The sequence below is a fragment of the Rhinolophus hipposideros genome, assembly GCF_964194185.1.
Source record: "Rhinolophus hipposideros genome assembly, chromosome: 17".
NCBI classification, from domain to species: Eukaryota; Metazoa; Chordata; class Mammalia; order Chiroptera; family Rhinolophidae; genus Rhinolophus; species Rhinolophus hipposideros.
This window is the reverse complement of record NC_138063.1, coordinates 45,898,438-45,910,148: the sequence shown is the minus strand read 5'-3', so window position 1 is coordinate 45,910,148 and position 11,711 is coordinate 45,898,438. Positions and strand designations below refer to the sequence as shown.

The 11,711-nt window shown below is 40.3% G+C and overlaps 1 protein-coding gene across 1 annotated transcript; it reads left to right on the top strand.

The window, feature by feature from the left end:
• The first annotated feature begins 5,095 nt into the window (after positions 1-5,095).
• LOC308509668 (GTP-binding nuclear protein Ran-like) lies at positions 5,096-6,040 on the top strand. Its single transcript, XM_081077987.1, has one exon. The coding sequence runs from the start codon at positions 5,128-5,130 to the stop codon at positions 5,776-5,778; it is 651 nt and encodes a 216-aa protein (XP_080934113.1). The 5' UTR covers positions 5,096-5,127; the 3' UTR covers positions 5,779-6,040.
• Positions 6,041-11,711: the final 5,671 nt, after the last annotated feature.

Below are 11,711 nucleotides of genomic sequence, written 5' to 3'. Positions count from 1 at the left end.
GTCAAAAGTGGGTAACTATGTATAACTCTAACTTTCCTGCCAACTTTGTGATAAAATGTCAGTAAGATTGAGGCAGCAAGCAGAGCAGAATCAGATACTGGTTAAGAGCTGTGTGGGAGATCATTTAGCCCAGATTTCAAAATCCTTGACCTTGGACAAATTCATTTATTTGACCCACTGAAACTCAGCTTCCTTGTCTATCAAAGACAGATAACTATACCTATTTTACCTACTTCATAGATTGTCATGAGGATTCAGTTAGATGATATATTTCATAGGAAATATTCAGAAGATTCCTGGCACATAGAGAACTCAATAATCAGTACCTTCAAATTTTTACAATAGCAGAAGTTTGGAACTTTTATTTCTTAAACAAAGGCCCGAAACCATTTAGTTATATCTTAGGTTAGATATTAAATCTAACAGCTTTTTAACCAGTTGAACAGGTTACTTCATGCTCATTTTTTCTGCATTAGTCATGAAGACTGGATGCCAAATCACTCATTTTTTTCCCCAACAAATTTCTTTCTTTCTTTTTTTAAAAAAACTTTTATTTATTAAGTGTGTTTTTCCAGCACCCATCAGCTCCAAGTCAAGTAGTTGTTTCAATCTAGTTGCGGAGGGCGCAGCTCACAGTGACCCATGTGGGGATCGAACCAGCAACCTTGTTGTTAAGAGCACCACACTCTAACCAACTGAGCTAACCGGTCACCCCCTCCCCAACATTTGTCAGTGTAAAATTTCAAACATACAGCCAAATTGAAAGACTTTTACAGTGAACACCCCACCATATATCCACTACCCAGATCCTACCATCAACGTTTCACTAGACTTGCTGTATCGCCTATCTGTTCCTTATCCAACCCTCTCTCTACCCATCAATCTGTCTTATTTTTATATATATTTCAAAGAAAATTGCAGAAATTTCCCTTTGAATACTTCAGCATACTTATCACTAACTAGAGTTCAATGTTTGCTTACACTTTTTAAATCACTGCATTTTGAGTTAAAATGTACATTGGAGATTATCCCACAAAGGTGGAAATTCAGCCAGCACATGCATTCTCTGGAAATAACATTATTCTTGAGAGTGATGATCCCAAGCAACATTCATAGCTATGTTTTATGAGTTTTTCCATTTAAATTTGTCTTATAGTCTTTGTTTTTTTCCTTCTAAGACTTTTGTTTGTTTATTTATTTATTTATTTATTTATTTATTTATTTATTTATTTAAGGAGGGCACAGCTCACAGTGGCCCATGGGGGAACTGAACCGGCAACCTTGGTGTTATCAGCACCACACTCTAACTGAGCTAACCAGCTACCTCAAGATTTAATTTTTTTGGAACAGTTTTAGATTTACAAAAAAATTGAAAGTACAGAGATTTCCCATATACCTCCTGCCCCCACTCATCTAAAACCTTTTCCATTATAAATATCACTCACCAGAATGGCACATTTTTCACCGAGGATGAACACATCATGATTACCCAAGTCCATAATTTACTTTAGGGTTCACTCTTGGTGTTGTACATTCTGTAAGTTTGGGAAAACATGTGATGATATGTATCCATCAATATAATATCACACAGAATATTTTCACTACCTTAAAAATCCTCTGTGCTCTGCTTATTCATCTCCTACCATTCCTACCCCTGGCAACCACTAATCATTTTACTGTCTCCATAGTTTTGCCTTTTCCAGAATGTAATATTGTTGGAATCACATAGTATGTAGCCTTTTCAGATTGGCTTCTTTCACATAGTAATATGCATTTATAGCTCCTCCATGTCTTTTTATGGCTTGATAGCTCATTTCCTTTTAGTGCTGAATAATAGTTTATTGTCTAGATGTACTAGAGTTTATTTATCCATTCACCTACTGAAACACATCATGGGTGCTTTCAACTTTGGGAAATTATAAATAAAGCTGATATAAACACCCACATGATATAAACACCAGGTTTTGTGTGAACATAAGTTTTCAACTCCTTTGGTTCAATACTAGGTAGCACGATTGATGGATCATATGGTAAGAGTATATTTAGTTTTGTAAGAAACTGCCCAACTATCTATCAAAGTGGACGTCCATTTTGCAGTCCTACTAGGCACGACTGAACATTCCGTTGTTTCACATCTTTGCCAACACTTGGTGTTAGTGTTCCAGATTTTGCCCATTCTAATAGGTGTGCAATGGTATCTCACATTTGTTTTAATTAGTATCTTTTTTTTTTTTGAAGACCATCTTGGGTACTCCTAGATAGTGCTAAGGACTGAACTGTGTCTCCCCAGAATGTGTATGTTGAAGCCTTATCCCCAGTGTGATGGTATTTGGAGATGGAGCCTTTGGGATGTTATTAGGATTAGATGAAGTCGTGAGGGTAGGGCCCTCCTGATAGGATTCGTGTCCTTATAAGAAGACACACCAGAGACCACGGTATCTATCTATCTATCTATCTATCTATCTATCTATCTATCTATCTATCTATCATCTATCTATCTATCTATCTATCTATCTATCTATCTCCCATGTGAGGGCATAACAAGAAGGGTCGAATCTGCTGCTCAGGAAGAGAGCTCTCACCAGAACCCGACCTTGCTAGCACTGTCTGTGATTTTGGACTTCCCAGCCTCTAGACTGCAAGAAATGAATTTTTATTTAAACTACTCACTCGATGCTATTTTGTTATGGCAACCTGAGCTGACTAAGACAGATGTATTATAAACATACTGAAACTATAGGCTCACTTTATCATAGATTATAAATTACTGCCTTGCAGAAAAGACCGCAGTTCTTTGTGGAAAATGAGTTAAATACAAATTACAAACAAAAAAATGTCATGATAGGAAAAATATTTGTAAATCATATATCTGATAAAAGGTTAATATTCAGAATATATAAAGGAGTTCTAAAACTTAACAGTGATAAAAAAAACTGATTTAAAAATAAGCAAAGGTCTTAAATAGACATTTCTTCAAACAAAATATACAAATGACCACTAAGCATATGAAAAGATGCTCATCATCACTAGTTATAAGGGAAATGCAAGTCAAAACACAATGAGATACCACCTAACATCCATTAGAATGGTTACTACAAAACCAAAACAAAAACAAAACAAAAAAAAAAACCAATTGAAAAATGGGCAGAGGACCTGAAGAGCCATTTCTCCAAAGAGGACATACAAATGGCAAAAAGACATATGAAAATATGCTCAACATCACTAATCATCAGAGAAATGCAAATAAAAACCACAATGAGATATCACCTCACCCCAGTCAGAATGGCTATCATCAACAAGACAAATAGTAACAAGTGTTGGAGAGGCTGTGGAGAAAAAGGAACCCTCATACACTGTTGGTGGGAATGCAGACTGGTGCAGCCGTTATGGAAGGCAGTGTGGAGGTTCTTCAAAAAATTACGAATAGAATTACCATATGACCCAGCAATCCCTCTCCTGGGTATCTACCCAAAGAATTTGAAATCATTTATACATAAAGACACGTGTGCTCCAATGTTCATTGCAGCTTTGTTTACGGTGGCCAAGACATGGAAACAACCAAAATGTCCTTCGATAGATGAATGGATAAAGAAGTTGTGGTATATATACACAATGGAATACTATTCGGCAGTAAGAAAAGATGATATAGGAACATTTGTGACAAAATGGATGGATCTTGAGAGTATGATGCTAAGAGAAATAAGTCAGACAGAAAAAGCAGAGAACCATATGATTTCACTGATATGTGGTTTATAAACCAAAAACAACAAAAGAACAAGACAAACAAATGAGAAACAAAAACTCATAGACACAGACAATAGTTTAGTGGTTACCAGAGGGTAAGGGGAGTGGGGGGTGGTAGATGAGGGTAAGGGGGATCCAATATATGGTAATGGAAGGAAAACTGACTCTGGGTGGTGAACACACAATGGGATTTATAGATGATGTAATACAGAATTGTACACCTGAAATCTATGTAACTTTACTAACAATTGTCACCCCAATAAATTTTTAAAAAAGAGTATCTTAAGAGACAAAACAAAACAAAACAAAACGAAACAAAAAAAAAACCCAAAACAGACACTAACAAGTGTTGACAAGGATGTGGAGAAATTGGAACACTACTGCATTGCAGATGGGAATGTAAAATGGTACAGCCACTATAGAAATGGTAGATCCTGAAAAAATTGAAAATAGCATTACCATATGATCCAGTAATTTTTATTCTGTGTTTATACACAATAGAACGAAAACAATATAATGTCACGCAGTGTGACAGGAGGGATCTCTAGTCCCGCTCCGCACATAAGAATGCAGGACATGGTGAGGTCAAAAAGGAACACCCACAGAGCCATAGATAGGGGAGTCATAGCACTATATTCTTGCTGGCAGTATCCGCCTCTCTGCAATCCACAATCTGCCCCTACTAGCCCCCATTTGCTGCTAACTTAGCCACAGCAGTTATATTAGTGGCCAGTGGCTCACTGGTTACAGCTGACAGCCAACTAGCCACAGCTGATGGCCATCCAACCACAGTTGATGGCCATTTACTACCTAAGCCAGCACCTTTCCACATGAGGCCAAGAGCCTGGAAACTGCAGTCCTGGCTCTGTTCCCACACAAGGTCTTAAAGAGATATTTGTACACCTATGTCTATAAATGCATTATTCAAAATAGCCAAAAGGTGGAAGCAACCCAAGTGTTCATGGACAGATAAATGAATTTTTGAAATATGGTATATACCTATAACGGAAGACTATTCAGCCTTAAAAAGGAAGGAGATTCTGACACATGCTACAACAGGGATGAACCTTGAAGACATTATGCTAAGTGAAATAAACCAGTCACAAAAGGGCAAATATCGTATGATTTCCCTTATGTGAGAGACCTAACGTAGTCAAACTCATAGAGACAGAAAGTAGAATGGTGGTTGCCAGGGGCTAGGGGGAGGGAAGTTACTGCTTACTGAATAAAGTATCAGTTTTGCATGATGAGGTCTGAGGTCTGGAGATGAATGGTGATGATATTTCCACAGCAATATGAAAGTACTTAATGCCATTGAACTGTACACTTAAAAATAGTTAAGATGCAGACGGGCCCGGAGACGTTTCTGGAAGCGACCCCGCCATGGCCGCGCAGGGAGAGCCCCAGGTGCAGTTCAAGCTCGTGCTGGTCGGTGACGGAGGGACCGGCAAAACCACGTTCGTGAAGCGCCACCTGACCGGGGAGTTCGAGAAGAAGTATGTCGCCACCTTGGGCGTGGAGGTCCACCCCCTCGTGTTCCACACCAACAGAGGGCCCATCAAGTTCAACGTGTGGGACACGGCCGGCCAGGAGAAGTTCGGCGGCCTGCGGGACGGCTACTACATCCAAGCCCAGTGTGCCATTATAATGTTTGATGTAACTTCGAGAGTTACTTACAAGAATGTGCCTAACTGGCATAGAGATCTGGTACGAGTATGTGAAAACATCCCCATCGTGCTGTGTGGCAACAAAGTGGATATTAAGGACAGGAAAGTGAAGGCAAAATCAATTGTCTTCCACCGAAAGAAGAATCTTCAGTACTATGACATCTCTGCCAAAAGTAATTACAACTTTGAAAAGCCCTTCCTCTGGCTTGCTCGAAAACTCATCGGAGACCCTAACTTGGAGTTTGTTGCCATGCCTGCCCTTGCCCCACCAGAGGTTGTCATGGATCCCTCCTTGGCAGCACAGTACGAGCATGATCTAGAGGTTGCTCAGACAACTGCTCTCCCGGATGAGGATGACGACCTGTGAAAGTGAAGCTGGGGCCCAGCGTCAGAAGTCTAGTTTTATAGGCAACTGTCCTGTGATGTCAGTGGTGCAGCGTGTTTGCCACTTTATTACATAGCTAAGCAGAACATGTGCTTAATCTTTGGGATGCTGAAGGAGATGGATGGGCTTCGGAGTGAGTGTGGCAGTTAAAAATACCTTCCTTTTTTGGACCTGCATATTTAGCTGTTTTGGAACGCAGTTGGTTCCTTATTGAGTTTCAAATAAAAGACTGCTACAGTCACGTCACAATAAAAAAAAAAAAATAGTTAAGATGGTAAATTTTATGTTGTATATATTTTACCACAATTAAAAAAGTAAAATAATTGTGAGGTAGTTGACACTCACCTGGTGAATGCCTATCAGGTCTTTAAAAATTTCTACCAATAATCCACTACATTTGTTCAATGTTTATGGTTTATGAAGCACACCAGCATCCATTACCTCATTTATCCTTACAAAATCTCTGTGAGGCAGATACGGTATATGTTATTTCCATTTTCTAGATGAAGAAATTAGGCTCAAAGTCATGAAGCAAGGAAATTGCAGAGTCAGCAGTTAGAGACTGGTCTTCGGTCTGTAAACGTAGAGTCATTCCACTTTTAGAAGCACCTGGGTGCTTCTGGAATCCTTAGTGGTAAGCCACCTATACATCTCCTAGGGCTATGGTATGTCATGGCACAGCAGTTTTAACTCAGTTGGTTCATGAGCCTCACCAACTGGCCAGTGTCCCAGGTGGGTTTTCTGTATGGCCCGGTTTGTTTTACAGCACCTCATGGTCAGAGACAGTGGGTCTAACTCTGGCCAAACATCTTTCAAATGGATGTGCTGAACAATTCTGTATGAATGAAAAATTGGGGTAGATGTTTCCATACTGCTACTGAAAAACTGTAAGTACTCGCTGTAGATGCATTAGTATTAGATGAGTATGAGAACTGGTGCCTGTTAGGATGCAGACAGTCACAATTAAGAGGAAAGATAACTAGATCTGGTTTAAACAATAAAATAATTGTATTAGTTTCTATAAGTTCCAAGTTTAAAAACCATGTAACCCTCAGGTCTGGAATTATCTAGAGGTTTTTGATAGAATCAGGGCTCCTGGATTCCTTTCATTTGTCCTGCCCTCTTCCAAACGTTGGCTTCTCCAGCTTGGCTTCTGTCCTGGTGGTTCAGTGGACAAGCAGTGGACTCATATCCACACACACAGTGTCCAGAGGAGAAGGGATCAGTTTTGTCCCAGTATTCTAGGCATGTGTTTCACTCTGAATGGATAGGCAGAGTGCCACACCAGAACTAGTCACCAAGGCCAGGTGGCTTAGCCAAAGTCCTGTGCTCACCTCTGTGAGCCAGGAGTAGTGTCACTTTTCCCTACATTATTCGGTTCCCCAAATGAAAAATATGTACTGTTGGAAAGGAATAAAGGGGAAATGACCATTGTGGAGGAACCAAGTGGCTGCCCTTGCAGAGCTTCCCATGCAATGTGCCTGGGCCCATGGAGTGACGGGGTTAACGTACACTGAGAACTCAGCAGTCCTTGGAGTTCCAGGCTGGGTGGGACAACTGGAATTCCCAGGCAGGCTCTCCAGCCTTCAGCTGTCATTTGTGCTGTACATATGTGACTGCTTTCTACGTCTGCCATGATAAGAAAGTATTGGGAAATACTGCACTAAGAAAGCATTTTGATAGTTCTTGCTCCATTAAAGCAAATTATCAACCATGTTAACAGACTCAGGAGATCTTCTCCTGACAGTAATACTTTTATGAACTACTCTCTTATCTTAAATTTCCATTTCCAGAAAAGGTTGTGGAAAAACTAGTTTGGATACCACTTAATCTAGGTTTGGGTCTGAATATAGGGTAAAGTACATAGTAACTTTGATTGCAGGAATAGATTGAGTGTTCATCACCAGCCTTCCCTGTATATGAGGCTTAGGACTGATCCAGCTAGATTTTATTGTAAATGATAATGGACTACTAGACCCCCCTAGACCAGGGTTTCCTATTTGGGGTCTGATAGGTCTGGCTTTTGTCATGGTCCTTTGGCTTCCAAGGACTGAAGGCAAAAATCAGGTTGGGAGGAATGATATATTCTTCCACAGAGCCACACTTGTTGGTCTCAACTCTCAGAATTATAAAATGTTAACGGCTGTTCAGAGTATCTCTAGTGCTGGCCTGCAGCTTAGTCGTGGTGAATGCTTCAACTTACTCTGACGATGATGACATAGAAGAAAAGGGAAAGAAAGGGCTGGCTGCCCAGAGTTCCTTTTCCTTTCAACCTCTTCACGCAGATCTTTAGCAACACTGATGGGGCCTGGCTTTTCCTCACTTTCCCCTAACTTTGCCTTCATTTCAGGGGCCCTCCATATAGTTCTGGATAGAGTAGTAGTTAGCAGTAAACTCTGGGCTGGAAAATACTGACATGCAGCCAGGGTTGTTCATAGACATACGATATGCAGTTGCACAGGGTTTCATGCTCAGAGGGACTTGCGCTTGGTTTAACGCTCTGCTATCACTATCTTAAAATTCTTAATAAGTGTATTTTTGAATTTATGTTTTGTAAATGAAGTCCAACAGGACAATAGTGGATATGCATGAGCTGAGGCCACAGACATCACATGTGTCCGTAGCTATTCCTTGCTGCCTCATTTTCATATAGCAGTCTCCATGCCCCATGAATACAAGATCCCAGTGACCCACTGGAGATCCCCACTGGAGATAGGGAAAAATCAGCGAGACTCAAAAGTAGATTCCAGGTAAAGTGTTAGATTTACAACTAAGTAAGTGGAGATGTTGACAGCCCCAAGAAGCCATGCTTTCCATTAGAACCAGAAAGAAAGCAATGACATTCTAAGAAACATGAACAAACAGGGAACTCTATCATATTCTTTCTTGCTCTTGTTACTTTCACTTAGGCTAAAAATGATGACATAAAAGGAAAGGGAAAGAAGAGGTAACCCATAGTTCCTTCTTTACTCAGTAAGCTGAAGGTAGGGAATATGGATGGGATGTGAACATATTAAGAAGTGAAAAAAACAAATAAACAACAGTTGAGTTGCTTTTATGCAATCTTTCCACTGTTCTAGTTATAACAAAAAATATATATGCATGTATAAGCTATGAAATAGAAATTGTGTAATTTGGATGATTCCACATATGAGTTAAATGCTCTTGTATTTCATTTAAAACTGGCATTGCACAATATAAAGATGAACAGTAAAAATTCATTTCATGCTAATAATTCAAAATTGTAGTTTTTCTTTCCTTAAAACAACATTAAATAGCAAATAGAAAACACCATAACAACTCAACAAGAAGAAAAAAGTTTTACATTTTAGTACCTTTAAGGGTACTTTTTCCCTGTTTCTCAAAGGGACCCCATATATGTATTTTGCACTGGGCCCTGGGTGGAGCCTACACACCTGTATTTGAAAGCTTCCTGACAGGAGATTCTGGTACACAGCCAGAGGATAGGACCTGGGTTCTATTCAAAGTCTTCCCAGGGCTCTATTCCTTTCTTCCTGTTCCACCACCTCCCACTGCCCATCCTGCCCTCTCCCCCTTTTACTAATGGGACACAAAATAAATGTTCTCCATGCACAAAAGTTATCTGCTTTGCATAACTGCAGCTCTCTCTTTCAAGTAAGACACTATTCTTCAAACATCCTTAATTTTAAAGCATACAGTTGCCCAGCTTCTCTGAAGGCATAGCTCAGTTTTAAAAGCACTGCATACTACATCCTGACTTTAGAGGCTACGTGTGTGTGTGGATATGTGTGTGACTACGTGCGTGTTTATTAAATTTATTGGGGTGACACTGGTAAGGCTATGCATTTTTATTCTTTGGAGTCATAAGTTTCTTTCCTATCTGGTTCCCAAATGCCCCTCTGACTTCTCCTTAAGTTACTATTACAGTCATTTTCTTAATCAACTACAGTTTTCTCTGGAGCTCTGTGTGTTCTCAAAATATCCTCAAGGTCTTTGAGATCCTCCCATCTTCTGTCTCCACTTAAGAACATTACACCTGGTCTTGGCAGGGCTGGTCTGGCACTCTCCAGCCACCAGCCCAGGGTGCACTGCTTCTGGCACCTCCTCAATGGCACCACCACATTCTATGCCCCTGCCCTCATATTCTGCTCTCTGCAGCTGCATCCTCTTCAAAATTCCCATGACTTAGACTCTCCAACTTAATATTAACATAGACGATTCTCTTCCCTGGACAGAAGAGTCATCCCTACAGTTTACAATCACCCTTTTGACAGTTTTGCCCAAAGAAAGGAGTCATTTCATCATTTTGAGAAAACTGACTTTCATCATTTGGAGAATACTGATGATCAGTATTTATGAAACGTTATTTATGAAACATTTTTTAAAGTTTTTTTAGGGGGTGGGGAATATTGGGGAACAGTGTGTTTCTCCAGGGTCCAGCAACTCCAAGTCAAGTCATTGTCCTTCAATCTAGTTGTGGAAGGCACAGCTCAGCTCCAAGTCCAGTCGCAGTTTTCAACCTTAGTTGCAGGGGGCGCAGCCCACCATCCCATGTGGGAATTGAACTGGCACCCTTGTTGTTGAGATCTCACGCTTTAACCAACTGAGCCATCTGGCCACCCTATGAAACTTTTATTGATTTCAAGTAACCTACACTGTTATTAGATCTATATGTATTATTTCTATGTCCTTAGAAAGTTAAAGCTTTCAGAGGCGGAAGAGATCATCTAATCCAACCTTTTGCTATACTGGTAAGAAAACCAGTTTAGGGAAGGTTGTGTTATGCTGGCCTAGTATATACTTAGTTCCTCTGAAGCTAAGCTCAGTGCTCTTCCTTCTACGTCAGGTGGCAGCTTCAGCTGTATATCAGTATCCCAAAAGGCAAGAAGCTCCCAGCTTGGTGAACGCATCCACATGCAGGCAGGGTGGCACACACCGCTTCCACGGGGACAGAAACTCCTGCACTCAAGACTTTCCTGGATCTCACTCTGTTACCTCTTCATCTGGCTGTTTATCTGTATTCTTTACAATAACACCCTTTATAATAAATTGGTGAATGAATTAAAAAGGGGCTAAAGAAAGAAAAAAGGAGAGCAAAAAGTGAAGAAGACAGTTCAAGGAGGTGAATTTTTCCTTGACTAATTAGGGAATGAGGCAAAAACTCCAACGATACACAAATGAGATTCTAGTAAACCAGTCATTATTCCTAGTAAAAGACTGACTGTGATGTATTATAAATATTCCCGGGAGTATAAAACAAAGAGATGAGGAAACTGAGGCTTGGAGAGATAAAGTAACTTGAAAAGGTTAAAAGATGAACTCAGTTTTCTCATCTGATCAAAGTGATCCCTAAAAGTCCTTCTACCTCCAAGAAAAATTGAACAAATATACCTCTATTTCTATTCCACAGTCATAATGAATTTAGCATCTTTTACAAGAACAGCAGAGGGGGCGGAATCACAAAAGGCAAAAGGAGATCTCTTCAGAGTATTCCACTGAAGTGAGTCCAGAGAGAGGAGGAGAAAGCAAATCAGAGAGGTTCTGGATACTCAGCCCTTCAGTAACTAAGAACTGGTGTTATTGTGAACTTAGCAGGAATGATTAGCCAATAGTAAAAATTCAAACAGCTAAGTTTCAGAGAGATGATGGTTACCTAGTCTTTGGCATAAGGGCCACCACTCTCCCCAGCCTACAACCCATTACTGAAGCCCTCACACCACTTTCTTGTATAACATCCTAGGAAAGAAGGAAGCAGAGATAGCATTAAGGATGGGGGAAGGGAATTGTAAGAAACTGGAGAAAGGCCAGCTGGAGGTGGGAAGAACAGGCAGGGCTAGGGCCTGGCAGGACAAGATCAAAGGCTGAAACTGAATTAGGAACATTCACCTGCCAGGTGGAAGCAGAACTCTGAACCTGGCCCAGGTAATACTAGG

What these genes read in the sequence shown, in the direction of transcription:
- LOC308509668 (XM_081077987.1), top strand. Translation starts at nt 5,128, where the DNA reads ATGGCCGCGCAGGGAGAGCCCCAGGTGCAGTTCAAGCTCGTGCTGGTC.